At 44.9% G+C, this 27,323-nt stretch overlaps 1 protein-coding gene across 10 annotated transcripts in view; it reads left to right on the forward strand.

Annotated features, from left to right (window-relative positions):
* Positions 1 to 458: 458 nt before the first annotated feature.
* celf5a (cugbp, Elav-like family member 5a) overlaps positions 459 to 27,323 on the forward strand; it is a 175,485-nt gene continuing 148,620 nt past the window's right edge. For 3 of the 10 annotated variants that reach the window (XM_084011754.1, XM_084011751.1, XM_084011759.1), the window contains exons 1-2: positions 462 to 895; positions 16,173 to 16,255. In XM_084011754.1, coding sequence (XP_083867880.1) covers positions 502 to 895; positions 16,173 to 16,255 — 477 coding nt within the window. In that variant the 5' untranslated portion in view covers positions 462 to 501. Of the gene's footprint in view, positions 896 to 16,172; positions 16,256 to 27,323 lie in introns of all 10 variants that reach the window. The other 7 variants (XM_084011755.1, XM_084011756.1, XM_084011760.1 and 4 more) reach the window with 5 other exon arrangements.

Here is a 27,323-nt window from a genome sequence, read left to right on the forward strand (position 1 = left end):
AGGAACACCTGTGCTTTATGACAGCAGGAGTGTCTGCTGTGTGAGAAAAGGCCTGATAAATATTCACCATCATGTTGCCACACGTACTGTTGCAGTTGTTTGATGGAAAGTGTTTAATGACCATGGTCAGTCATTTAAAAACATATAAAAAAAAAAAAGGAGAAGCAGGTCAGAGTCCACGTTTCCAACCATTTGAACGTTGCAGTACTTCCTAACAAACGCTGGGTGTCGCTCCAGAGCGTCTAATATCGCTGCTGTGCGTTTATTCCGCCACTATTACCCCCCCCCCCCCCCCCCCCCCTGCTTTGTAGTGTGTGTGTGTGTGTGTGTGAGTGTGTGTGTGTGTGTGTGTGTGTGTCGGATAGAAAGTCAGCCTGGTTTCCAGCTGAGTGCTTGCTCTCTCTCACAGTGCGCGCGCGTCTCTGTGTGTACGCGTATACGTGTGTGTGAGTGTGTGTGTGTGTGTGTTGTCATTATTATCCACTCTGCTCCCAGCTCAGAATGGCCAGATTCACTCAGACTGAAACAAGAAGGCAGCAGCAGCAGCATCCACAGCAGCAGCAGCAGCAGCAGCAGCAGCAGCAGCAGCCCCAGCCCGCTCACTCCAGCCTGGTTTCCACCGGACCGGGCGCGCCACCGACCCAGCAGCCAGCACTCCTCCTCCCACACCAGCACCAGTACCCTCCGATCACATCCCCGAAACCCATGAACGGGTCAGAACCCATTTCAATTCATCCGGAGAGCGGCACCATGAAAGACCAAGATGCCATTAAGCTGTTTATCGGGCAGATACCGCGGAACTTGGAGGAGAAAGACCTGAAGCCGCTGTTTGAACAGTTTGGGAAAATCCACGAACTGACAGTTCTCAAGGACCGATACACCGGCATGCACAAAGGTAACGTGTCGCCCCCCGCCGCCGGAGGCCCACGCACAGCTGCTTCACTGCTTGTTATTATCATTCGAATTAACTCGTGTTGGAATAGGAATAATACCGGCTATGTGTCACCCCCCCACCACCCCCACCACCCGTATCCAGATATCAGTCTACATCATCGCTTCATATTCTCATCCAACATTCATGAGGTTGTTATGTCGTCCCAGTTATCATATCCTGCTGATAAAGTTGGTTTTATTTGAGAGCATGTGTATGTCTGTTTTTTGATGATTCCATGTGTTTTATGGATATTAGAGGAGCGTCGATGTGACGGAGTGTTTGTGTTCTCAGCGCGCTCTTTAAGTGGGGCAGCTGCTCGGGGACGTGCGTTTTAAAGCGTCCCGGTGGCTCTATAGTCGGGGTCGGCATCTTTGATCCATCCCGCGCGCTTCCTCTAACACCCCCCCCCCCCCCCCCCCCCCCCCGCACACACACACACACACACACACGTGTGCGAATCGGGCTGCAAACCACAACGAAATCAGTTCGATGCCACCAACGCGTCTCCAAAGGGCGCGAGGCGAGAGCGCGCGCGCGCGGCGATGGTGCGCTGCCTGGAGGCGCGAGGCTGGAGGGCGTGAACCCTCCCAGCTCACACACACAGTGTCAACTTCCACCTTCCATAATGAAGTTGGTTATCAAAGATGAAAACCGTTTCATCCCCCCCCCCCCCCCCCTTCATCCACGCAGTGTAGACGTCATCATCATCATCATCATCATCCTCCTCCTCCTCATCATCACCACCCACCACTTTCATCCAACTTTTGATTTTGTGGATTCGCTCCGTGTTTGCACTCCGAGAGGTTGGAAGAGATCCATCTGCAGGAGCATCACAGTGACATTTACGCCTCCATGGTGATAATATTAATACTAATAATAATAATAATAACGGTCCTGGCCAGCCGCATCATGATGATTATTCATGACTCAACGAGAGAGAAACCAACATGGTCCCTTCGTATTCCTCAGCTTGCTCTCCTGCTGAGCAGATGTTGATGTGTGGAACGGAGATAAGCTCTTTTATTTGGGATGACATTTAGAAAAGACAATCTTGGGAGAAATGGAACTGACGTACAAAACATGTGAAATGTGTTTCCATTACAAACGGCACGACGCCGTCGAAGAATCGAGGCCGAATCAGAAATAACGTGGTTGACATTCTGGGGCTGCTTATTTAGAAGGCAATAACTTTGAATATGATTATGATGAATGATATTAAAGTAACCGAAGGAAATGAAAAAGAAGATTTGTATTGCTTGTGTGCGCTGCAGTCGGATCCTAAATATATCGGCTCCAGCAGGAATCTCGTGATGGAGACATATTTTGGTTCCGGAGCTCTCGGTTCGTGATTATCCGAACCTCCATGGAGCCACATGGCGCTCCTCCCCAGAGTCCATACCGTCAGCGTGTCAGAGGGGAAGACGTTCCCCGTCAGCGTGCAGGCGCTCATTCGGATTCACCGCCGTGTGCCTGCCTGCATGTGTGTGTGTGCATACATATAGTAAAAGGCCATTGCCCCGTGTTGCATAATGATTGCAGCATTTAGCTGTTAAGTGATTGTCGCCTGATGGCGGTGGCAGGGAAAAGACAATATAGGCTCTCAGACAGGAAACAGAGCGTTGATGGATCCGTGTGGAAATGTACGGACAATTACAGCTGTGGAATGAATGCAGTGGTTTATTAGTTTAATATAAATACAGTGAGGTATTTGCTCACCTAGATTGCTGTTTTCTTTGTATCATAATAATCATCATTTTTTATTATTACACATATATTTAAAGTTAAAGAACTGGGGAAAACATCTTTTTTGTATAATCTGTAAATTAAATGTTGTGTTTTGATCTCTTCCTTAGTTTAAAATGTCAAATACTAAAGAGCTGCAGTTCAGAATGAAGAGTATAAAACAATCTGTAATCTTTATATCTATCGGGTCAACCACGAGTCCTGTTGCTGCTGTTCAGTGGAGTAAAGCTCGTTGACATGTCAATCATAGATGAAGTCATCTTCTCTCGTCTGAGTAAAGCATTATAACAACTTGATCCTAAATGTTCTGCTCAAAGCTATTTTTTTTTACTTTTCGTCATTAAGTTGCGAACAACAAACTGAATTGATAGAAGTGCTGTCCAGTCAAATGAAATAAAACGCGATGACTCCAGGCAACGCAATTAACAACACGCAATCAACCCCTAATGTGTCAACGATCTCTGATGAGGTTGCTTCATAGTTAATCGTGTTAAAAAGGATTAGGAGGATGGATCCTGATGGAAACCAGCAGAACAGCAGCCTCAAACGGCCACAGACTGACAATGCATTGACGGACAGAGGGATAACACACACACACACACACACACACACACACACACACACACACACACACACACACACATTATTTTCATCATTTTAAGTGTTGTGCATTCGCAGTCACTGCACTTATTCTGTCATTTTAATTTCCGTGTCATCCACATTGTGCTTTGTGTGTTTATTATTTCCTCTTTTCTTATGCAACTCTTTTTTTTCTCCCTTTTTTTCTCCCCCCTTGGTAATCCATGAGGGAAAACATGGAATTAGTTTGTAAAGCGTGATAATAATGCACGGCCATAATAACTTGACTCAAGAGGATTAGCAAATGTGCATTGTCTGAAGCAGCAGTCTCTTGGGTGATCAGCTGCTTGGCTCCCTAAACAGTGGCTGCCTCTGCCAATTAAAAATTCAGTCTAGTCTGCCTCTTCAAATGATTAATTCTGCCCACGCCATCGATGGTCTGCCAATTATTGTCGCCCAATTGGTATTAATAGGTGGAGGATTTCCTGATGTTGGATTTATCACAGACTGTGAAAACTTTCTCTCTTTGACTCTAATTGGCGTCCGCTTATAGCGCATGCAGAAGGCTCACTTATATGAAGCAGCTCTAATCTGGAGACTTATTTTATTCATGAGTTCAGGTTGGGGGTTTTTTCGGTGTACAAATTGACAGTCCGTCTTTGCCAAAGTGGATGTATACATGGAAAGCACTCAGAGGAACGCTGTTTCAGGTCTTCGGGTTTCTGTCGATCGCTGTATTTGTCCGGGCGGATTTCATTCCGTGAGTTTTTGGTGAGACCGACTAATCTCTCGTGCGGTTTAAGTAACATGAGCTCATACGATAGAGAGACAGAGAGTGAGAGAGAGAGAGAGAGGAGGAAGGTGCGATTTAGCACAGCGGACAGACGGACGGACGCTTGAATCCGCCGGCCAACTCGGTATCAATATCAGGCTTTCTTGGGGTGTCATTGTGTTATTGCATTTATAAACGGAGCAGAGATATTGCCGTAGACCCCGGCCAAGCAGACATTAAATCACAGAATGATGGCATGAAATATTTATTCATGTTTGTTTGGGTTCTTCCCTCCTCCCTCCGAGCGGGTCTGATGGATAACGTTCCTCCGCGGGTCGAAGGGAAAAAGAAAAGGAAGTGTATGATGTTACTGTAACGTGAGATCTCATATGAAGTCCTGGAAAGGCTGAGCTGTGTGTTGAAGCCTCGTCTCCTCTTTGACGTGATGGAAGCGGGAGTGCTTCTACACGTCGGCCATATTGAAAAGTGTCAAAGATCACGGCACCGCTGTAGGAGCCCCTCCCTCCCCGGGGAAACAGATGGGATAAATTCACTTACAGACTATAAACAGCGCTCTTAAGTCACATGGGTGGAACATACACACCTCCCCGTGATGATGTTTCAGGATTTAACAGACATCAGTGGAGCGTGGCGTTTTGCCAGCGTGAGCGCCGCATCGTTGCTAATGACGTTAAACGGCTTCATAAAGTTTGTTTTTTTAAAAGGAATCCATATGTAAAAAAAAAACCCCGAGTCTCGCTCTCCTCGGGGTCGTGTGCAGCGATTCGATTTAACAAATCTGGAATAAAATCTTTCCGTCAGGGCTAGCGAGCGTCGGCCACCGAGCCAAGCTAATGCAGTAACAACGCTGGCTTCGCAATCTTTAAACGTCTGTAAATATTGTAATAAGCAACAGGGCTTTTCCTCATAAAAGATGCAGCAGCTCAACTGTTACTGACAGGCGCTTATGGGCCTTGACTTCGGGATGAGGAGTGCTGCCTCGCTCTCTCTCTCTCTCCTCTCTCTCCGTCGGTTTCTCCGAGGAGATTGCCAATCTTGGACGCCGTCGAGGCCGCGCTCTGCCGGAGGTTAGCGGCCGAGCAGCGGACTCACCTGGCCTTTATTCTGCTTCTCCGCTCATGCTTTCTCCTTATAATCCCTGCCCCGAAAGAGCCTTTCAAACAGATTGATTCCCTGCACCAATGCAACATTCATAACCGTATATTATGCTTTTCAGTATGTTGGAAGTGCCGTTATTCCGTGACCTTTAGTGGGATTTGTTTGCTTTTAATCGCTGCCTGGAGCCGGGGACAGATATGGGAAGATGAACATGTGAGGTCTGGACCGGTTTCATCACCAAGACACTTGTTTATGAAACTCCATCCGTATTTCATTAAACAGACTAAGTGAGGCTTTGTGGTGTTTTAGGTCGTGGACAGTGTCATGTTTGGAGGCGTGATTAATGACATCGGGGTTAAAGGTTAGGGGCCCTTTAAAAGCTTTTTCACTTGGCATACCTGGAAGTTAGGCTTTGAGTGTGTTTATGCAAAGGGTTTTCAATTAATTAAAAGTATTTTAATGTTAATGTTTGGGGGAAAGGAGTGCTTTCTATTATATATTTATCCTGGAAATGTGATTGATATATTGGTACATTTTGAATTGATTGAAATGGTTAGGAAGCCATGCTCACAGTCTTTTTTTTTTTTTTAAATAAAAAAGTGAATTATTTTTGGTGTGTTGCAGGTCACGTTTCCCTCCTCACCGAGGCGTAGCGCTCTCTTGTTCATGCACAAATGTCACAGCTATTTCCTGAGTCTATATAGAGGGATGGAAGCCTATCTATTTTGTATGGGTAGCTTAGCAGAGAGTGCCATTGCCTACAGAGCAGAGTGTACTCTTATGGGGAGGGGGGGGTATAAAGGCACAGAGGGGAGAAAAAAAAGGAAGGAGGGAGTGAGGGAGGAGGCGGTTTCTGTTAGAATAGCATGAGCTCTTTAATGTTGTGTTTGAGCCTGGCTGGGCACAGATTCATTTTAGATGGAAAATGAAATAACAAGGGAGAGGGGAGAGAGGAGATTTTAATGCAATGTTTTGTGATAATCCCTCTCCATTTTGGAATGGTTCAGGAGAACTCATGCGATAAAGCCTTGTACAAGCCTGGAAAATAATAAGTTATTTGTCTTGCCTTATAGTGCTGTGCCCTTGGAGGGCTCGCTAACCCCCATGTTTTTGGCCCAAAAAAAAAACAATCACAGATTAGTCAAGCTGTCACATCTCCCTGATTGCCAAACGGTTGAGCCCCCGACGCTGGTGTGAATGAACAACGAGCAAATGTCGTACATGCATCTGCCTGGGAGTGCAGGCGTAGGAACACAGAGCTGCACACATGTGACTTTAGCACCGTCACTCAGCCGAATGACACGGCACATGTAGACGCAGCCGGGCCCACAAGGCAAACGCCAGGCAGACACACGGGCCGGAACAATGGATGAACGGACAGATGGATAAATGGGGGGGGATGAAGTGTTTGTCAGAGATGCAGAAACAAATAGCTGCTTTTATCCCCGAGGCAGCGGGAGGAACAGAGCGATGGGATGCGGAGGATCCCTCCGTCGGGTCGAGAGCACACTGGAGGGGCGGATGGAGGAGGAGCAGGGGCCAAGTTTGGCGGATGTATAAAATAATCACATGTGAATCTTGAGAAAGCCCTTTAGTCACACTAGTAATACTTATTATTCAGCATTACTGCCGCTGTGCAAACACGTTGACATCTACCACTGGTCTTAGAGGGGGTTTTCTATTTGATCGGCTATTATCATCTCTAAACTACCAACGTAAGCAACAGTAAAAATCCTTATATTAGCTCCCTAACTGGTAATTATGACACGGTATACAGCACAGCTTTTTCCACACAAATATCAGGCAACAGCCCCATTGGTGATGAAGACACGTAGATTGGAAACGTCTATGAATGCTCAGGTCCGTGAGGGATGTGTGAAGATACACGCTGCTCAGCACGGTTATAAATAGAATTTCTGTGGTATTTCCGAAAATAGGTTAAGCTGCCATCGCCGCACTACTGGCATGACATCACTGATTGCCTGCCAGCCTCCCCCCAAAAGACTGCTCTCCCATACTGTGCTGAAAAAGGAGGGAGGAAATGAGGTGGGAGGGGGGGAGGCAGCATCTGTGGGCGACCGTAGGGCCACATCCCCATCGTCTCCCCCCTCCCTTCTCTGCTCACACCCCCATCCCTTCCATCCCTTCCATCCCTTCCATCACGCAGCCTCCCCCCTCACTCCTTCCATCTATCTTTCCCCGCTGAAGCAGCGCCGCTGTAGCTAACAGTCTCTGTGCTTTATCGCCAGAGACACAAACTGGTCAGGGGCTTTGTACTGGAGATGTATCGCATCCACATTTGTGTGTGTGTGTGTGTGTGTGTGTGTGTGTGGTACAAGCAACGTGCCAAATAGTGCAGATGAAAGATAAAATTTGTGTTTCTTTTTTTTCTTTTGATGATCAAATGTTACAATACGGTTGAACGAGCAGTGGATGAGGACTTTAGACAAGCTCCAACGTGGCACCCGTTCTGTGGTTCACTATTCAACAGTAGATCTGGCTTAATTAAAAAAGACTACTCAAATTAATTAATGGCTGGTGGGCTCTCATATCTGTTTCATCTGCTCTTGGATGGATGGATGTATGGATGGATGAATGGAGGTAGATAGAATATGGAATCCTCTGGACCGAATGTGGTTACGAGGAAATATATACCTATGCAATTAACGCCCTGCCTGCTTGTTTGTCAGACCATTAGTGTCTTAAGAAAGAAAGAAAGAAAGAAAGAAAGAAAGAAAGGAAGCATCTCCATTTGGTGCATGCATTGAAATGAAAGCACATCTATAAGAAACATATATAAAGACAAGCTTACAAAGACTCAAGGTGGTCTGTGCATAGTAGTGTTTCCTCCTCACAAGTCTTTCTTACTCATTCCTCTTACCATCACTCCATCCCAGGAACCTCTGGGCCTTTGAAGCTCTGTCTTTAAAAGTATCTTTCAATTTGTAAAATCAAAGTGACTTAAAACCTGATCCGCCTCTCAGGCCACAGTCGGTTTGCAGCTGCCACTCACCTGTTATTGAGGCTTCGCTATGATCAATTGATCCGTCTCAAATGTCTCTCAAACGGTTTAGGAATCCGTTCACCTTTCAAAGGAGGACGAGCATCGTGAGGAACGTGGAGCGCTGCAGGGACGGCATCTTTTTGTTCCCTGGAAGTCACGCTGCTTCCCTAAAACAAGCCAATGGGAGAACACAAGTTAATTGTAGTTACACATTTCCTCCAGCAAGATAATCTTCATAAATGATCCCCACTTTTATGATTTTTGAAGCGTGAATGCAAAAACGTTTAAATCACTAAAGCTTGTTAACCGCAGACCTTATTTCAGGCTTCTCACCAAAAACCCGTTCACAAAACCCCATCAATGAGGGAACCAGAAGGGTGAAAATGCTTGTTAATTTGCAGGTTTTAGGACTCATTCCAACACTCTATTGCATGAAATATGCCAATCAGGTACGTTAAACAAAGACTGTGCATCAGTGGAAGTGAACTGTGTTGTTCTATATGGAGCAGCAGGCTACGGCCGTGAGCCAAGTGATTTTATTATTTCCTGTAGCCTGGTCTTGTTTGTTTTTCCAAGAGGTTGTTATAGTGCATGAAAAGGAGGAAATGCAGTTTTCTGTCTTTGACTGGTGGGGAGGGGTGGGGGGGCGTCTTGTATTGATTTCTGTGTAAATCCCCTGGCCAGAGCAGACTTGGCGAGGGGAGGGAGGCAGGGACGACGGGCTGCGGAGACGGCACTTGGCAGGTAAACTCTTGTAGCCCTCCCAGAAGTAACACGGCGGGAGGCAGTAAGTGTGAACCTACACATTATTTACAGCTCTGTGAAACGCCATCCATTAACAGTGTCAATTAGCCTGCGCATCAGGGATGCAGGCCACTAGATGTATTTATAGATCGGGGCCCTGGCTTTAATAGCAGAAGAGGGATGAGGTGCAAGCCAAGGCGTACTTTAAACACTACAGTACGGTGGAGGATGCCAATTCCGCATCCTTAGTGTTGTACAAAACCATATATTGGAAGAGTCCTGGCCAACTCGGGAACGGGGCGGCCAGTTGCAATCCATCACGTCACCTCTGAAAGTGCACCTACCGCCCAAACGGCGGGACTTTGTCAGGACCTAGTTGGAACTGTCCTAACGGTGCTACGCCTACGCCCTGTGTCAGCATGTGAGAGAAATACTCTACAGTTGGATTATATACGAAGAACCACTCGTGCCCTGAGAGAACTATTTAACCTCAGCGAGCCAAATAGATTGTAAGTGCAAAGGTGTCAAAGTCTATCTCTCTTCATTGTTACGATGGCTTCTTTGTCCCAGTAATGATCCAGAAAACGTACGCGGAGCCTCTCAGAAAAGAATTTATTGCATTTGTCACCCTCGTTAGGCGATGCACGCCGCACCGTAACACGTGAATGAATGAGCTCTGTAGATGCACGCATGCAACACAGGCGCTCCTCTGGGATGCGCTGCCTATGGATCCGTTTAACTGCTAGCGCAGTCTATGGGAGCGAGCAGCAACAAATCAATGGCTGAGGTCTCCCACTCAGGGGTCAGAGAGGATACGAGGGAGGGTCCGGGGACTATTTCTTGTCCTCATGATGGACATCGATGCTCCTCGGTGCTCGGCGACGTTCATCCTCCCCCAGACATTGCTCAAGGTGAAGGGATGACGGGAGGGTTAGCGAAAGGAGAAATGGAGGAGGATTCAGAGCCGGGTGTAGCAGAGATGAAGGGATGGAGTGATTGACGAAGGAGTGATGGAAGAGTGTAGTCGGCTCCGGGATCATGAGATGGTGACTGAGCACAGACGCTGCCTCCCTTTAAGGTGGCTGTCTGACTTAATTAAGGTTTACAGGTTACGCTAGGCTACTGCTTATATTACAGTGCTCATTACAAGCCCATTAAGCCCGGGCAGAGAAAATAATGTTGTCAGAACAATGAGTGAGAGCATTTTGGAAAGTCGCTGCCAACTCCATACTCCAGCTCTTCTTTATGACACCTCTCTGCCTGTCCTCCCTCAATCTGTCCTCCTTCTCCCTGAACATTGCCGTGATTGTTTGAGTGTGCGAACAGATCGAGGATCTTTTTTTATTATTTTTTTTTACAAAAGGTGAGGGAGTGATTATATGAGTTAAAAGCTTCTCCGAGCCCAGAATGATTACCCCCCTCACGGTCAATCTGCGCCACTGAGCCTCCTGTCTCCCTGGCTGGCAATGATTCAGGTCATAATCACATTGTATCAGTGCTGATGATGTGTGTTTCAGCTTCCGAACCCGTCTGAAAAGGCTATCAGTTCCCCCCGGAGCCCCCACATGGCAGTAAATGAAGTAAGCAAGTAATCTACCGACAGTGATAGCATTTTCCCAAAGAGTGCAAATGATGTGTGAGGGAGTGGGGCAAAACTGGTGCCGAGACCGGTTCGGTTTCTGCTACCATCACACTTTCTGGTCAAGGAAACGCCACATTGAGAGCAAGTTCACACCTTTTCATGACGCTGGGGCAGTCTGACTCCTCTGGGTGAGGAGATGAGGGGAAATGGAGCACAGAGGCGGCCTGAAAAGAGAGATGTTGTGGTTTAGTCTCCTTGGAGTTGCATTCATATTTGACGGTTCTGCAGTAAAAAATGTAAAAGTGGGATATTATGCTCCTGCAGTTGATGTCACACCATGTAGCTGTAGTTGCATGCATGAATCTCTTCATGGTCCTAACCAGCAAATAAATATCAGTAACTGCTGAGTACGTTATTTTGGGGGGGAAGCACAAACACAAAAAGTAAAATGTGATATGGATGTGGATAATGGAGGTCACAGAGCTTTGCAGTGATTAATAAATGATAGATTTTTTTTAGATTTAGATGTCTTTGCGAGTCAGCACTTGCCAAATGAGACGGCTGGTCAGCCTGCATCATCATGTTATCTTTAAATAATTATTTTAAAGTATTTATGAATCAGTTCCATTATATACAACAACCATGTCATTGGTCAAAAGCAGCTTTGCAAAATTACAACTCGTCTCGTACACTGACTCGTAATCGAGACGTTTGTTGAAAAGAGAAAAACACATTTGCATTAATTGAAACTTTGTATTTATTACATATGTATTCTGTTTTTCAGTGCAAAACGTAATTATACAACAATAAGGTAATTACGTTTTTTTTTTTTTTTTAACGCAGGTAGCACCTACGTTCAAATTCAACAGTGTCAATAAAGCTAATTCGAATGTGAAAATTAGCCAATCAGGCTCCTGCTCTGCGGAGAGTTAAGATGACTACAGTTAGCAAGTAGTACTATTGTGTTGCTAGTACTTAGTTAGACGACGAAATACTCCGTATGAAGTCATCGAAGTCGGTGAGTCACGACGACAAATAAATACACGCGTTGTGACGTCACGCCATTAGCGGGCAATGCTAACGGCTGTTTAAGCTAATACGTGGGAGCGCTAGCTAACGCCCAAGGAGTCGACGCAATGCTGTGTGTGTGCGCGCGTCCGCTCGTGCATGTGTGTGTGTTAGAGTGTAAAAACCAACGTTCGTTTTATTTACCTGAGCTTACCTTAGCTAACGTTTCGTCGGACACACCTTTGCACCTGTTGGGTGGTTCGTAATGAAAACGGATTGTTTTACGTCGTCCATCTTTGTTTGTGTCTGTGAAGGAGGTTCATCAGGACAACTGTACCAGCGAGTACCTGTGTGGATGTATTCATGGACTCATGTTGGCTGTATGTCTCTTAATATTAATATTTCCAGAGTTTGATATTCTGGTTGGTAAATCGGTTTTAGTAGTGTGTTGTAAAGTGTATGTTCAATGCAGTTGCACTCGGACACCACCAGGGGGCTCTAGTAAGATTAATCTGATATTAATTCTGTCACGTGTTCAGACAGCAGAAGTTGTATGTTGCTACCAGAGAGAGAGAGAGAGAGAGAGACTGTTTGAGGCCACATTTATACATAGCAGGGTATTTAGAGAAACAAATCCCCCCCAATGTTATTTTCAAAAATAACATCGTGCACACAATATCGTTTTCAGAAAAGTTGTCATTTACATCAACCTGCATAAATACATTATAACGATACCAAACCTACCAGTGTAGGGAGAAGGATAAAGCCATGCAAGCCAATCAGAATCCTCAGAATCAACAACAACCAATAACACGAGCGATGTTTAATTACATTTTTGTATTCAGTATAAAATTTTATGCAGGACCACCTTTCAGAAGAATACAGATCGTCTCACTCACATTATTGCATGTTTATTTCATGGCTGTAGAATTTTGGTTAAAAGTTACTGAAGGGAATTTAATTGTTCCAAAAAAAAAAAAAAAAAAATCGTCCTTGAATCAAAGGCCAACTACTGAATCGTTAATCGAATCAAAAATTCAGACCCCTAGTGCAATTCATCAGTTTGGCTCTTTTGTGTGAGAAAAACAAAAAGTGAGCACAGCTGTTTCCACATCTGTGTATCTGCATGTTCCTATGTATTGCTGCATGCATGTACATTTGTGTGTGAAGCTGTTTATATGTATCTGCTTCTGTGACGACAAGGAAAAAGCTATGTCCCCATTCTACACTGCGGTGCAAGCAGTAAGCAGGTTTGGTTATCTAGTCGATGCAAAGTGTCAGTTTGCATTCACAATCAAACAAAGGAACTGGAGGAGAGCTGCTCACAGCTGCAGGAAAACGTAACTCTAGAAACACCCCAGGAAATTAAGTGTTTAATCTTCGCTTACTCCAAAAATAGTTTTTATAGAATGTGTCCATGTAGACTTCATATGTTATGTAATATAGAATTGGGACGCGGTCGGCGTGTTAATTAAGCAAGTGTGCCTGAAACGAGGCTTCGGCACGGCGAGAGGATCAGATGTGCATGTCTCCGTGTTGGAGCCTACATGGATTTCATCAGTAGGGCCTCTAAACTCTGACGGAACAATTAGGAGGATATCCTACTGTGCTGCAGTTTTGGTAACGTAGAGCCACGGTGAATGTAAACGGCTGCTGTCGCCACAGTTATACAGTATACTGCACTACCCGCTGCCTCTCTGTCTCACCCACTCACTCTCTTTCTTCCATGTAAGACTCTTTAATTACATGCCAATTCAACACGGTGGAGATGGAGGGACTCAGCCCTATTTCCCAGTACACACACACACACACACACACACACACACACACTTAAAAATATATCATTAAGAAATAGGAGACGAGAGGAGTGGAGTTGGCATCGATGAAGAGGAAGAAGTCGGGAAAGGGAGCAACGAGGCTAGGAGGGATTTCTCCTCTTTGGAGCTGAAATCAATGTTTGAGATAAGGCTGTTTTAGGTTTCTATCAGATGATGCAGAGGATCATCGCCTCACAATGGGAAGGCTTACCCCGTTGCTGTGTCAGCAGGCTCCGATTACGCTGGCTTTTTGTTGTGTTTCAAACAATTTCATCATGCTCCCCCTCACACTTTTGCACTTGGTATGCAATGCAGCACTGGCAATTTGTACGTGTTTGGATTCCAATTATGGAGTTGTTAAAGCTTTTTCGCCTGTGGCCTGCAAATTCTTATTAAGCCATACATTAAAGAGCAGAGAATCACATTTAAATGGAGTTCATGTTTCCCCTTTGTTTGCCAGTGTTGTGGTTGTTATTAATTTATTCTCAATGCCCTATGCATTACACATTAACAAATAAATCGTGTTTGTGATTGTAATGCAAAATACTTGTTTCTTATTCAGAGATAGGGCCAGCATTTGTCAAGTAAACCAACAACAAGCCCAGAGAGAACAAAAAGGAGAGAAAACAACCATCAAATGGAGCCATTCCCTCCTATTACCCTCAACCATTTGAGAAACTAACAAACCCCAAATAACACCAACATTTCCGTAGTCTTTTTTTTACAAGCTGACGCCGTAGAGAGGAGAATAAGACAGCAGGGTGAGTGATTGAATGATTTACGAGTTGGCCATTGGAAATCATTAGGTTAGGGTTGCTGGGACATGGGAGGCTATGGGGAGGGCTGCACCGTGACACCAGCGCTACAGTCAGCCACCTCAAAGGTCACGACCCTGGCCAGACTTCATCAGTATCTGTCTTTCTCATACTGAGAAAAGCATGGCAGGGTGCAAACTGGCTGTCCCAATCAAAAGGAAGACCTTCGTAAAATAGGAGGGAAGGACTTGAATGGGATTCAGATGAGACTGGTGGTCCAATGCTTTCTGTGTATATAAGGGCAGGTTTGCAGGCACATGAACACGCTGACACCTGAGGGGGGCAGCAAGGCAAAACAAGTTACAGGGCAATCAATGGATCAATGACTGACATGGCATTTTAACCCTCCTTTTTGATGCAGTGCTGCAGAGGATACAGTGGAGACATCGTAGGGTGGGAATCTCTTGGCACCTCACGATCCGATTCAGAGGTCAACGATTCAATTCTAAACCGTTGCGTGTACATTTTCATGCATGATTTAAAAAAAAAATGTAAATCTGAGTTTGCTACTCAGTTTGAGTCACTTCCTACTTTTGTGATGATCATTAAAGAAAATCAACAGGTTAATTACCTTCTCTAATATTTTATTAAAGAAAAGGCTTTGTCACAAGTAGATGCAATAATCAATGCAGCTGCATTCCAACACGTCACACGTCACAGCGTCTCCCTACAGAGACGGACAACGTCGACGTTATGTTCAGTGTTTACGTAGCCGCTACGGTGTTAGCCTAGCTTAGCCCTCAGCTAGCCGAACGCCAAAAGAAGCATTTTTAAAGTTATTTCACTATTTTTTATAGTTATTTCATCTGTGAATCGATTCAGAATCGTCCACGTCCGCATCGCGATGCATCTAAGAATCAGTTTCCCCCCCCCACCCCAGACATAGCCAAAGTTCAAAGGTCAATGAAGTGGTAAACACGCACACACAAGCACACAACCAAAATAGACGGAACGAATGCTAGATGGGTGAAAGTGATTTTGTATGCAACAGCAGCAAGGAAAAACGAATTGGAATATTGTCCGTGTAAAGACGCTTAATACATCACCACCCACTGAATACATTTGGCTGTTGAAATGAGATCCAAAATGCAGTGGCTGCTAATAAACCATCTTCAGAGTGGCAGAAATATGATGCATGGTAACCCATATGAACCTCATTAATAGAACACAAGCAAATCTATTTATTCAGACAGTCAGGGGGAAAATGATTGCCTCAATACTCCATCTGGTTTCCCTCCATCTCTCATCCTCCCTGCCTCTTTGCTTTTCCCCTCTTCTCTTTTCTTTTCTCCTCTTTTCTCCTCTTCTCTATGTATTCAGTGATTTTGACAGATGTGGTGTGTGTGTGTGTGTGTACGCATGGTAGCATTCACCCTGGAGAGTTTTAACACCACCTCCCGTCCTCCCTTCTTTCTCTGTCAGTATGTCCCTCTTCCCCCCATCCCTACTCTAATCTCATCCCTTCTTCTCTCCCATCCAACCCCTCCCCCCCTCCAATACTCTCCTGTAGTTTCTTTTGTCTCCACTGCTGTCACAACTATTCAGGGTGGGGATGCTGGCCAGGCTACTAGGAGCGTTTGATAGGACATGGCACTAGGGATGGGGAGGCTGGACAAGCCCGGCAATTCATCCAAAGCATTCTCAGCTCATCACCTACCTTTTTTTACTCGTGGTTTTTACCTTCTCTCCATGCCACGAGAAGAAATGGCCACATGCAGCTTGTTGTATTACACAGTTTTGCATTCACTTGCTCTGTTTATTCCAAGAATGTTTTGTGTTTTCACTAACGAATGAGACCAGATCTGGTTTCTTAATTGTGTTAATTGCTCAGTATCTGCACATAACAACTCATTACGGTGAAACAGCCCCAACATCTTTATTTCCAATTACTTTATTTCATCACTTCTCTAATATTCTTGGTTGATATTTCTTTTAAACGGCTGCATAATTTTGTTGTTTTCAAATATTGTGTGTACGTTGTTTTTGTCTGTTTTATTGTGATTTAAAGTTGCGTGTGATTCTAATGACCTTCACATGTGTGTTGCTCTGTTGCAGGTTGTGCATTCCTCACCTACTGCGCCCGAGAGTCGGCCATCAAAGCCCAGAACGCCCTTCATGAACAGAAAACACTGCCAGGGGTAAGTGTCCGTTGCTCTATCCGTCTCTTTCCCCTCCTCTTCTCACTCTATCTCATTTCTCTCTATGCTGGTCAGCCATGCCATCTGCAGCCGGCTGCACACCAGCCGGCATTCTCCTCGTATAGTCCCCGAGATGAAAAACACTTTGGAAAGCAATTCAATCAATAGCTCAGCCTTTTGAAGGCCCGGTTTCAACTTTTCCATGTGTCTGTTCTCCAGGGGATATTGCCAGCATTGATCAGACCCACTCAGACTCACACTTTTGAAGCAATAGCATAGAAGTGACAGTTTTTGGGGGCAAGCCTCTGCAATTCTGGAAACGTGCTATCAACAGAAAACAGTCCGAGCTTATATTAATGATATTGAAATAATGCCTTCGATAAACTCTTTTTTTTTCATGTTCAATTGTGCTTATAGCATTGGCAGCGGCTTAAATTAGATCCACTTCACACACTTATTTAAAATGAAAACATGTCACTGGTTGGTCTGTTGCCTCCTAAGTTGCCATATGACTGGTTGCTTACCAGCAATGTGGCATTTAAATGACTATTTTTTAAAGAGAGTTTGGTGCAGTGCTCAGTCCATATAAGATGCACCAGGGCAAGAATACTTTCAGCAAACTTTGGGAAAAAGAATGAGGGCAAACAGCATCATTGATCTGTTTAAGCAAATCCTCTGGTCTGGCTCAGGCTGAAAACACAAAAACCAAAATGTTCAGTGAACAGAGTATGTGTCTGTGGACAGCTCACACTCGACAACGTGTGAAAAGCAGAGGATCTTAATGATCGTGTGAAATTTTCTTTCATCAGAATCGAGTGCAGAATGAATAAGAATTTCTGTGAAAGCATTTGTGTGCGGGTCTGTTCACTTATAGCTGTATGTGAGATATAAGAGACAGAAGGATGGATCGGTGGGTGGAAGTGGCTCCCCACTGAGGCAGCGTGGCTTAACATGGTCAGATCAAGTCTGCACCAGGGAGAAACATCAGTAAATACCCCCCCTACAACCCCCAACACCCCGTCTGATCACAACCCAGCCAAAAGGCACATGTTTCACTTAAACTTGCAAATGCGACTTCCACAACTTTGAACATTTTTCTGGTGGCTTTCTGGAAAAACAAGTTGTTTCGTTTATCCTGCAAATTAGCCAAGCGCAAGACTGGAGGGCGTCATTCTCCTCCTTTTTTCCTGTGCATTTGAATAAAAACACGGAAGACAGAGAAGGGGGGGGTTATTTCACATAGTGCCAGAGGATGTGTTCAAGAGAGTTTATAACTGTGTTCAGCAATGTGTTCAAAAGCAAGAGTCTCTTGATTATCTTCCTGTTTTTGTCCGTAGCCCGGCTGTCGAGTAAGTTTCTCTCTCACGTCTCGTAGTCATTAATAACGTCGCCACCTGCCAGCTTGGCAGGGCGTCCGCCAGGCTTGACCTACCGATGGGATTAAATGGGTGAAGTGGCAGAATGTAGAAACGAGGGGCATGAGGGCACGGGCATAAACGCTAACTAGCCTGAAGCACGCCCTCCTTTTCATAGCGTGTTCTGAGAGGAGAGCAGCGCTGCAAACCATCTGGGTGCTGGAAGGTTGAACAACTATGAACGGCATCCTTAAAGGTTGTGAAATTCAGAGCAAAGGGATCTCCACATGGCAACGGCAGAGCTGGTTGTGCTTCAGTGTCATCAGCGGTCGCCGCCGTTTGAGGGCAGCGTAGCACGATGGCGATGCGTGAAGACGGTGAGACTCAAACGGTAACGTTTCCTTAAACTTGCCTGGTTGAGTCAGAAATCTACTTGCCTTTTTTATTTACTATCAAATAACAACAAAGACCAACATTTATGTCATGTGTTCATTCAAGTTGGTTTGTTTTTACCATGAATTGACTGATTTTTTCGATGAATAAAGCAACTAAATTGATTATTCTAAAGAAAGAAATTCACAATTAATTTCCCACAAAATGAATATAAAAAAATAGGTCTGATTTATATTTCAATATGTTATTTGTTATTCTCTTAAAACAAACAAATGTAACAAAACACTAAACCCTATTTGTAGATGCCGGATCTGAAAAATACTGGATCTGAAATTCCAAAGGATTTCTGCCAGACACGGATTAATTTAATTACTGTATGTCATAACAACCCTTTCCTGAACTGGAGAATCAGTCATTTACTTAAGTACTTGAGTCAAAACTTGTGACATGGATTTAGTTAATCACTGGAGTAATATGCAGTTAAGATAATCAAATGTATTTTTGCGTCAGTCAAGGGTAATACGTGAAACAATTTCCAGATTGTCACACACCGTAACCAGCCTGTAACGTTGGTGTAAGTGATTTAGTCACTCATACATAAAGTAAACAGAAAATATAAAATGGATGCTGTTAGTTTATGTAATCCTGCTCTACCTTAACGGCAGCGGTGCAGAAATGGCTTTGAACATGGAAGGAGTAATGAAGAAACAATTAGAATATTAATTCTACTACACACAGAAACATGTCCCGGGATATTAATGCGCTGAATTTCCAATTGAGAACACGAATAAAAAATGAAACGACATTAAGCGATTGTACAGCCATGGTACACAGAGTATGTGCAGCATTTGCATACACAGCCTTGCATGTTGAATTTCCCTGAAAGCTTTTCTTTTTGTGCTTGCACATGTTCACACGCGTTCACAAACGTGTCCTATATCACTTTTAGAAATAAAACCCTTTTCTTGTACCTTCCAGTCGTGCTCTCGCCCTCCTGCTGACTTCCCCTCACCCCACCCGTCCTGTCCACCCCACATCCTCCTGCCTCCCCTCCATCCCTTTGCTCCTCTGCTCTCCCTGAGACACAACGTGTCATAGAAATGTAACAGGCAGACGTTGACGGCTGTCAGGCCTCACAGACGAGGCTGCTCTGCTGTTCCTTTCCCTTCAGCTTCACTCGCACAGAAACACCGGTGGTCCGAGGAGAGCGTGCCGTAATGCTGCATGTATGCACAAGCAGCTACACCTCCTAGCTACACAGAATTACAGTACGCCACTGTCCCTGAACATCAGCCTGTATAAAACACAGCTGTATTCTCTGTGACTTCATAGCTCAAAGTGGGAGGACCAGGGACGACAGCCTTACTCTAGAAGGGATCCATTGACACCCACTGTCCAATTATGAATGAGATTAAGCCTTTATATAATTTAAACAAGTGAGTTTTATTGGGATTGACCCGCCTCGAGTGGCTGTTTGAGGAAGTGGATATTTCTGCACTCCAACATTGACTTTATTTCTCAGCATTGTAGCTTCCTGCTTGCTAAACTCTCACTTACTCCCAGAAAACAATTCAAAGAAAGATCGTCATCTACAGTGTAGCAAATGAATATGTCATGCTTTTGCCATGCTGCATTGGGTTGTCTGTGTTTCTGTGTGTGTGTTTGCATTTGAGTGCCTCCCATTGCTCCTCCTGTCCTCCTCTCTTGAGCCTCCCTGCTCCTAAATCTTTTGTGATATGACCCCTGTTGCGTCGCGGCTTGATGGTAAGTAGATATGCCAGTTGTTTGTTTCCAAAATCCTGCTTGATATGCAGTTTGCCAGGGGCTATGTTGTAATTAATGTAAACTTGAGATTCTCCAGAGATGAGTTATGAGTTATTAACGTCTGTGTTTTGTCATTAATCCCTGCATTGCTGCTCCCTGGCAGGGAGCTTGGACTAGTACGGTTACCTGGTTATCTGTAATTTCTTTGCTTAAAATCCTAAAATCCTGCTAGACTTTACTTAGCATACCTTAGCATACCGGCCTACATATGGACACCAGCATGCACACACTTGGGTTTAATGAGATGGAGTGTTAGACTGTGTCTGCTGGAACGTCCCCGTGCAAAGCTCCGAATCCCTGAATCCTGCAAGAGAAAATGGTCCAAATACTAGTTATGATGACCCGTAATATTTCAGTCATGGTGTGTCATTTCAGTTACTGTTTGTAATGGAAAGTGCGTTCTAAAATTCTGAGTTCAGTTCAAAATGACAATTGTGTTGACCACTAGGGCAGCAAACGTTTTAAATGTCTGCGTACTCAACACAAGCAAATAAACGGAAGGCTGAGAGGATTCATGTTTTAATGCTCGACACTTTATCGTGTTAGTTGCCACACACACACACACACACACACACACACACACACACACACACACACACACAACCCCAGTGTCCTCTTATTACCAGAAAGAAGTGCTTGTGTTCTTGGATGTTATTATCCATGTCCCCCTGTTACACATTAGCTGCTGAAAGATACAGTACGGCCTAATGGAAGTGTACTGGACTGGAATATAGATTCCTCTGCTGAAGTGTGATGGGAACCTTGGGGACACGAGCACCTGACATAAGTTTGGCTACCGACGAGGAGAAGCTCTGACAGTTTACCAGGTGTGTGTTGCTTGGCTCTATTAGCTGTGTATGTTTGTGTTTGTGTGGTAAGCCGGCTTTGCATTGCAGCCAGCCCTATGTAGATACAGATAGCAGTGTATAAAGGTGGGAAGAAAAACATGTGCACATGGCAGCTTGCCGTGATCACGCACCGCCCACGACAGCGAGGCTCCAATGGATCATTTGTGTGCTGTTTCGTGCTCGTTTGCTGCTCATGGAGCTGCACGACTTCTTAGGTTACATAACCCTACGAGTGCTCTTATGTATGTGAATACATGCTTCCATGTTTCCTCTTAAAAGTCGAATCTAACCATCCACTGACCTTGGACACTAATCATTCCTTAATCAACACGTGCATGATGCATGATTATTTTTATTGTCAGTTAATCTGTTGGTTATTTTCTCAATTATTATTATAAAATGTCAAACTGTACAAAATGTCGATCAGGATTTCCCGAAGCCCAGGACGGCCTCTTCAAATATATCTTCTATTTATATTCAGTTTACTTTGATAGAGGAGTAAAGAAAATAGGCACATTTAAGAAGCTAGAATAAGGAGATTTTTACTCAAACCAATTAATCGATCATCAAAAGAGTCGTCACCTTATCATTAACTGTTGCAGCTCCAGCTGTTTCTACAGCAGTTGGTGCTTGCGAGTGTCACAGCGCTCCACATAAGTCTGCAGGAGATTTACTCCACCCAGCTCAGCATCATGACAAAATCCTGCATCCTTCACACACTATCCACCAACCTATCCCCCCTCAACCCCCCACCTCCCCCCTCCTCTCACTGCCACTCTCAAATCCAACAGATCCAAGAAATAATCTCAGTCGCTGCAGCAAGTCTATTTGCTGTAGCACAGAAAAACATGCCACCCTCCCCTTTTTTTCATGCTAGCATTGTGTACAACAGTGATTGTCTTGGAGAGGCAACGGTGGGAATGTGTTTGCTGCATGCATTTACTCTGAGTATTAGTACAGCTCGACCTGGGGGGAGTGTAAGAGGCTGGCTGGGATTCAGGAGGCAGGTTTATGGAAATAGCACCCGCATTAAAAACCCAATGAGAGCAGCGAGAAGATTATGCTCCAGCACACACATGTGGGCTCCTGCAATGTCAACACTCTAAGTAGATCCCCTCCCTCTCAATTGCCTCTTTCTCCTTTTCTGTCTCTCTCTCACTCTTGCCCTGTGCTCCACACATACCTGTTATACTGTGTGGATGCACATGGATGTTTGTATACATGTGCATGCATGAATTTACATGTGATAGTGTGTGTTAGTGTGTTAGTGTGTGTGTGCCAAGGCTCAGCTGGGCGAGCAGCAGAGCAGGGCTTTTGTTGAGGAGAGTAGCCGACCTTGTGCTGTGGATACGAGGCTGCCGTGCGATGAGGCCGTTCCTCGACACGCTGTAAAAACCTCCCAGCCTTTGCGTTGGGCTTTGCACGCAAACACAACACCCGTACTTTTGTGTGCATGCCATCCACCTGTTCATTAACTACAGCCAAGCTCACTCGTGGGCAGGCCTAGCTGCCGCAAAGGCTGAATAATTCAATTCTACACTCTGTGAAGGATGGTGAGTATGAGTGCGGTGTGTTGTCCGATTGTGTGTGTGTGTGTGTGTGTGTGTGTGTGTGTGTGTGTGTATTGTATGTGCGTGTGTTGAGCGGACTTGGGGTGGGAGTTGAGCGTACTGGTCAACATGAAGCCAATCGGTGCTGGCAGGAATGGAGGCCTTGTAGTCGGGGAGAGGGGACTCGTTAGAATTAAGCCTGTGGGCAACAGGAGTGTGTGTGTGTGTGTGTGTGTGTGTGTGTGTGTGTGTGTGTGTGTGTGTGTGTGTGTGTGTGTGTGTGTGTGTGTGTGTGTGTGTGTGTGTGTGTGTGTGTGTGTGTGTGTGTGTGTGTGTGTGTGTGTGTGTGTGTGCGTGCGTGCGTGTGTTAGGAAGAAGATCATAGTGGAGTAGAAGTTTAAACAGGCATGGTCAAGGTCTTTTCTTCTATAAAAATCCTTGTTTTGTTTTAAGAATTTAACAGGGATTTGTGTTGTGAATTTTAACATTTGTGTTTAAAGTTAAAATACATCTGCGTCTCAACTGCCCAGCCGACACTGCTTTTCCTTTTTTATATGTTAGCCAAGGCCATCCTGACTGTGAACTTAAATGTTTTATTTGGGTTTCACTCCTGCAAGATTTCTAGGCCTCAATTTCAATGAACACATAAACGCAAAGACCCATATGTCCGTTAAAACATTTCAACACCATCTGTTTTCCCATTAAGAAACTTACCACCAGCTGATCTCAGCACTACAATAACTTGAATGGCTGCAACTAATCTCAGAGGCTACAGGAGTCTCCCTCTGATGACTGTTTCTCTTTTTTTATAACCTTTTTATTGAAACATTGAGACGAGAATAAAGAGGATTTCGTAGATTTGGTACTCCAAACGGGGAAAGCCTATCAGCATTGAGATTCTCCTCCTGTCATCGCTGATTCAGAAATAAAGACAAAAAATAGCCATCAGCCAGAGCTCGATGATAGAACCTCACATTAGTACTGTACAGTCCATCAAGCTGCTGACGTATTTATGTCTAGATGACCTTATTTTAAGTGCTGATGGAGCAGCTACAGTGTTAGCATAGCCTACCTCCTATCCAGCCAAACTCCATTCAGAAAACCAGCATTTTAACGTTATCTTGTGGACAGACCAAACAATCCATGACTTCAGACCTTTTACAAATTGCTGTCTTTGTGTTGTTATTTCTGCATCCTTTTTTATCCATTTATTGCAATTAAATCACAACAACAAAACCATATTTGTCTGGGTGATGATTAGTAATAGTGGTGCTGGTTATTTCAGCCATGATTGATGAAACCTTGTCGGTGTCTACGAGGAGTTAAGCCACTTCTCTCCGGCGCGTCTAGCGTGAGTGACACAAACAAACACAAACGATCCCGCGAACAAACACAACGGATCGTGCAGTCAAACTGTGTGAACACAACCATCATAAAAAGGTCTGTTGTGCAAATGTGAGTAGACTTCTTTTACCGTTATCCATACTTTCTTTAGGTTTCACTGTCGTACATCAGCATGCAACACTATCACTACAGTTCCAACAGCAATATGTAAGCAAAACTGTGTGTGTGTGTGTGTGTGTGTGTGTGTGTGTGTGTGTGTGTGTGTGTGTGTGTTGTAATGGCTTATTGGTGTAATGTACGCACAGTAAAGAGCTGCTGTACCAGAGTGCTCCTAAGGGATCTGAATCCCCACACCCTTAGAACATGTACTTATGCTCTCTCACACACACACACACACACACACACACACACACACACACACACACACACACACACACACACACACACACACGGCTGGAAATAGACTAAAACACACAGGGTAACTGTTGGAGCCATCAATGTTGCTTGTTTCCTACCTTCTGTCTCTGGTCCCCCTTTAACATGGGCACACAAACACACACACACACACACACACACACACCCTTCTCCTTTGTTCAGCTCGTTATTCTGTATGCTAGATTAGCCACATATTTAGAGAAGCCTTCTTCTCCCCAGGGGCTTGGCTTCCAAGGGTATTTTGAAAAAAGAGCCGGATGTGCACTCTGCACCTGCCTTTGGAGAACAAAAAAAAACATCCACTGAAAATGTGTTTCATCATGAAATTTAATTGAATTCCATACAGTACACATTGTACTGCCCTCACATGCAATGGTCTCCCTTTAGAACTACGATTGCTATTCAATCAAATATTTGTTACATTTAAATACCTAACTAAAACAGTCAAAGGGATAATGATAGACTGACTGAACAAAATAAATGCATTTAAAAAAATATTTAGATATTAATTCATGACAGCTGTGTATTACTATATAATAGTTATTGTCATCATATGAAGCAAACTACCCACAAAAATGTCAAGAACTAGAATGACCGTATTTCGACCCCATCTGTGACATTAGTACTGATGAAATAATGCTGCCCCCCCCCCATACACACACACACACACACACACACACACACACACACATACACATATACACACACACACACACACACACACACACACACACACACACACACACACACACACACACACACACACACACACACACACACATCTCACTAACCGGCTCTTGGGGGAAGACATTGCTTGAAATACCAAAATAATCCACTGCACACCCTGCCCATTAGGCCACTTCACAGTGAGAAGTGTGCTATTTTTTCTGAAGCACAGGTTAGCAAAAAAGCTGAATTATTAATGTTTTTGATATTTTTAGTCTGTTTAACCTATTTCTGGTTGTGGCTGGAGACTGCTCGCCTGCCTGTCTGTGAAATTCAATCATGTGATATGGCCGTGATCTGGGTTAGAGAGCTTGCTTTTGTGTATAATGGGGTAAATTGTGGGTGTGTGTGTGTGTGTGTGTGGGTAGGCTTGCTTTTTTACTCTAAATGTCACTGCATGTAGACTAACAAGTGCTGGCCTGGCTGATTTTGATGCTGTGCACTTCAGATGATCCGATGGCGCTTCGGCACTGTGAAGCATCACCTGTACCGGTGGGGCCGAACCAGATGAGTCTGGTTTTATTTCAGGCCGGCGGGCTTGGCAGGGCAGCCCTGTGCAAGAGGCGAGGAGGCCCAGATACTGACTGACAATCCATCTGCCGGTCCCCGTCCAGGCTTGTACAGGTGTGCTACTGCCCGCAGACACAAAGAGAAAAGAGTGTGAGCCAGCGGATGGATGATAAACTATGGCCCTGAATAGAGCGGTGTGTGTGAGAGAGTGTGTGTCCTTGTGTATGTGTTGAAAGTGAAAGGACTAGCTTAAAAAAACCTGGATATCCAAATAGACATGTCACTTTACTCAATAATGAAGGACACACTTAAAACGCATCACCCACTGCAGCTAATGGGAGGTGACATCTCTCTGGCTGGACCTCGTGCCTTTGGGAGGCCGAGGGGATGAGTGAAGAGTGTGTGAGAGATTAGAGGGAGATGAAGTGACAGAATAGTTGGAATATTGAGAAAAGAGGAGAGGGGGAAGCGGCAGGCACAGGGTCATGTTGACAGCTTGAAGTCATACTTTCAAAGTTAAAACAGCCATTCCCGTGTCTGCGCCAGTGTTTATGCATGTGCCTTGTCACACACACACACAGCATGTTCTATGTGCTGGACGTCTGTGGTCAACTGGTTGGTGGAACCAGGGGCAGCTCATTTGTAAGGCAGATTCAGCCCCGCTTTGGTGTCGTGTCCACAGAGAGGGCGAGGGGGCTGCACAGCATGACAGCCAGAATTTGTCAGCAGAAATCAGGACTAATGAAATACAGTACACACGGCTGGGGGGCAAGGAGAGGAATGTGAGTGACAGGAGGCATGAGTGGAAACAGCCCGTGGCAGCCCTCCTTCATGGCTACCAATGCATCAGCCAGCCCCAGCCCCCTTCCCACCCCAGATAAGGCTTTACAGCATGAGGCATCGGGTAGAGGAGAGGAACAGTGTGTGCCAGGGTCCCTGGGGGTAATAACATGGAAAACAAGTGTATGGGGAGTGCGAGTGATGGGCCTGCTCATGTGGAAGTGGGTATTTGCATTGCAGAGGAGGGCTGTCACCAGAACTCGCTGAGGGAGCCAGTGTCAGGGTGATAGCTGGCGGTGAAGGCTTCTGTTGCTTGCAGAATACCAGGACACTGCTTTTATAGCTGAGCTAGCACCATCCGGATCCAACGCAGCCTCCACACTTTCAACATTTCTACGGGTTTTTGTAGACGCTTTTTGTTCAAACTTGGATTTTACCCGATTCTTCATTTAAGTGGTTATATTTTGTCCATCATGACAGCCTTAAAGCGTTTCATATAGAAAATAACAATAAGCTGGATGGGCTGCGGTATCGCCAGGAATATAAATTATATAGTTATGTGCCAACAGCCATAGTCTGTGGCCTCTAAACTATTTCAGTCCCAGCTGCAATAAGAGGCAGCTTTTAATAATTCAGAGTAAAACAGTATACTGGATGTCTTCCAGGCAGCAAGCTCACATTAAGGTGAAACACTAAATTCCCCTCTACCCATCACTTCCACCCCAACCCCAAAACCAGAGCAGGGCTGTATCCGATACCCGTGAAGGGCTTGTCGGGACACACACATCACGAGTTGTGTTGTTGTTTGCTGTGTGTGTGTGTGTGTGTGTGTGTGATAGAAAGTGAGTCTGCAGAGCCCAGAGAGGCCATGTGGTCGTTCACTCTTGTCAGCCCTTGTGGCTCTCTGCACAGCTGTGACATTCATACATACATACATATGTGTGGCACATTTTGGAGGATGCAATTTGGAGTCACGCTGCCCTGCAGGGTTAGCCACTGTGCATCCTTTTAATGTGCAAGTTCTCAGCCAAGAGGTGGCTGTGTGAAGTCAGCTTGGAGGTAGAAAAGAGAAAAAGATGGAAAATATGTAGAGTAGAGAGAGAGAGAGGAGCCGAAGTAGGGAAGGGTCACATTTTAAAGATATTTGATTCATTGAGTTGTGAAGATTAAGAAATGACACGGAGGGAGTGAGAGTGAAATGGAGAATGGTAAATATGTGTGGGAGGTATTGATAGAGGGCCTCATTGCCTGATCAGTACTGGCAGTTTTAATCTGTATGGAATGAATGGGCTGTAAACGCTGT

Source organism: Eutrigla gurnardus, assembly GCF_963514095.1.
Source record: "Eutrigla gurnardus genome assembly, chromosome: 6".
Taxonomy (NCBI): domain Eukaryota; kingdom Metazoa; phylum Chordata; class Actinopteri; order Perciformes; family Triglidae; genus Eutrigla; species Eutrigla gurnardus.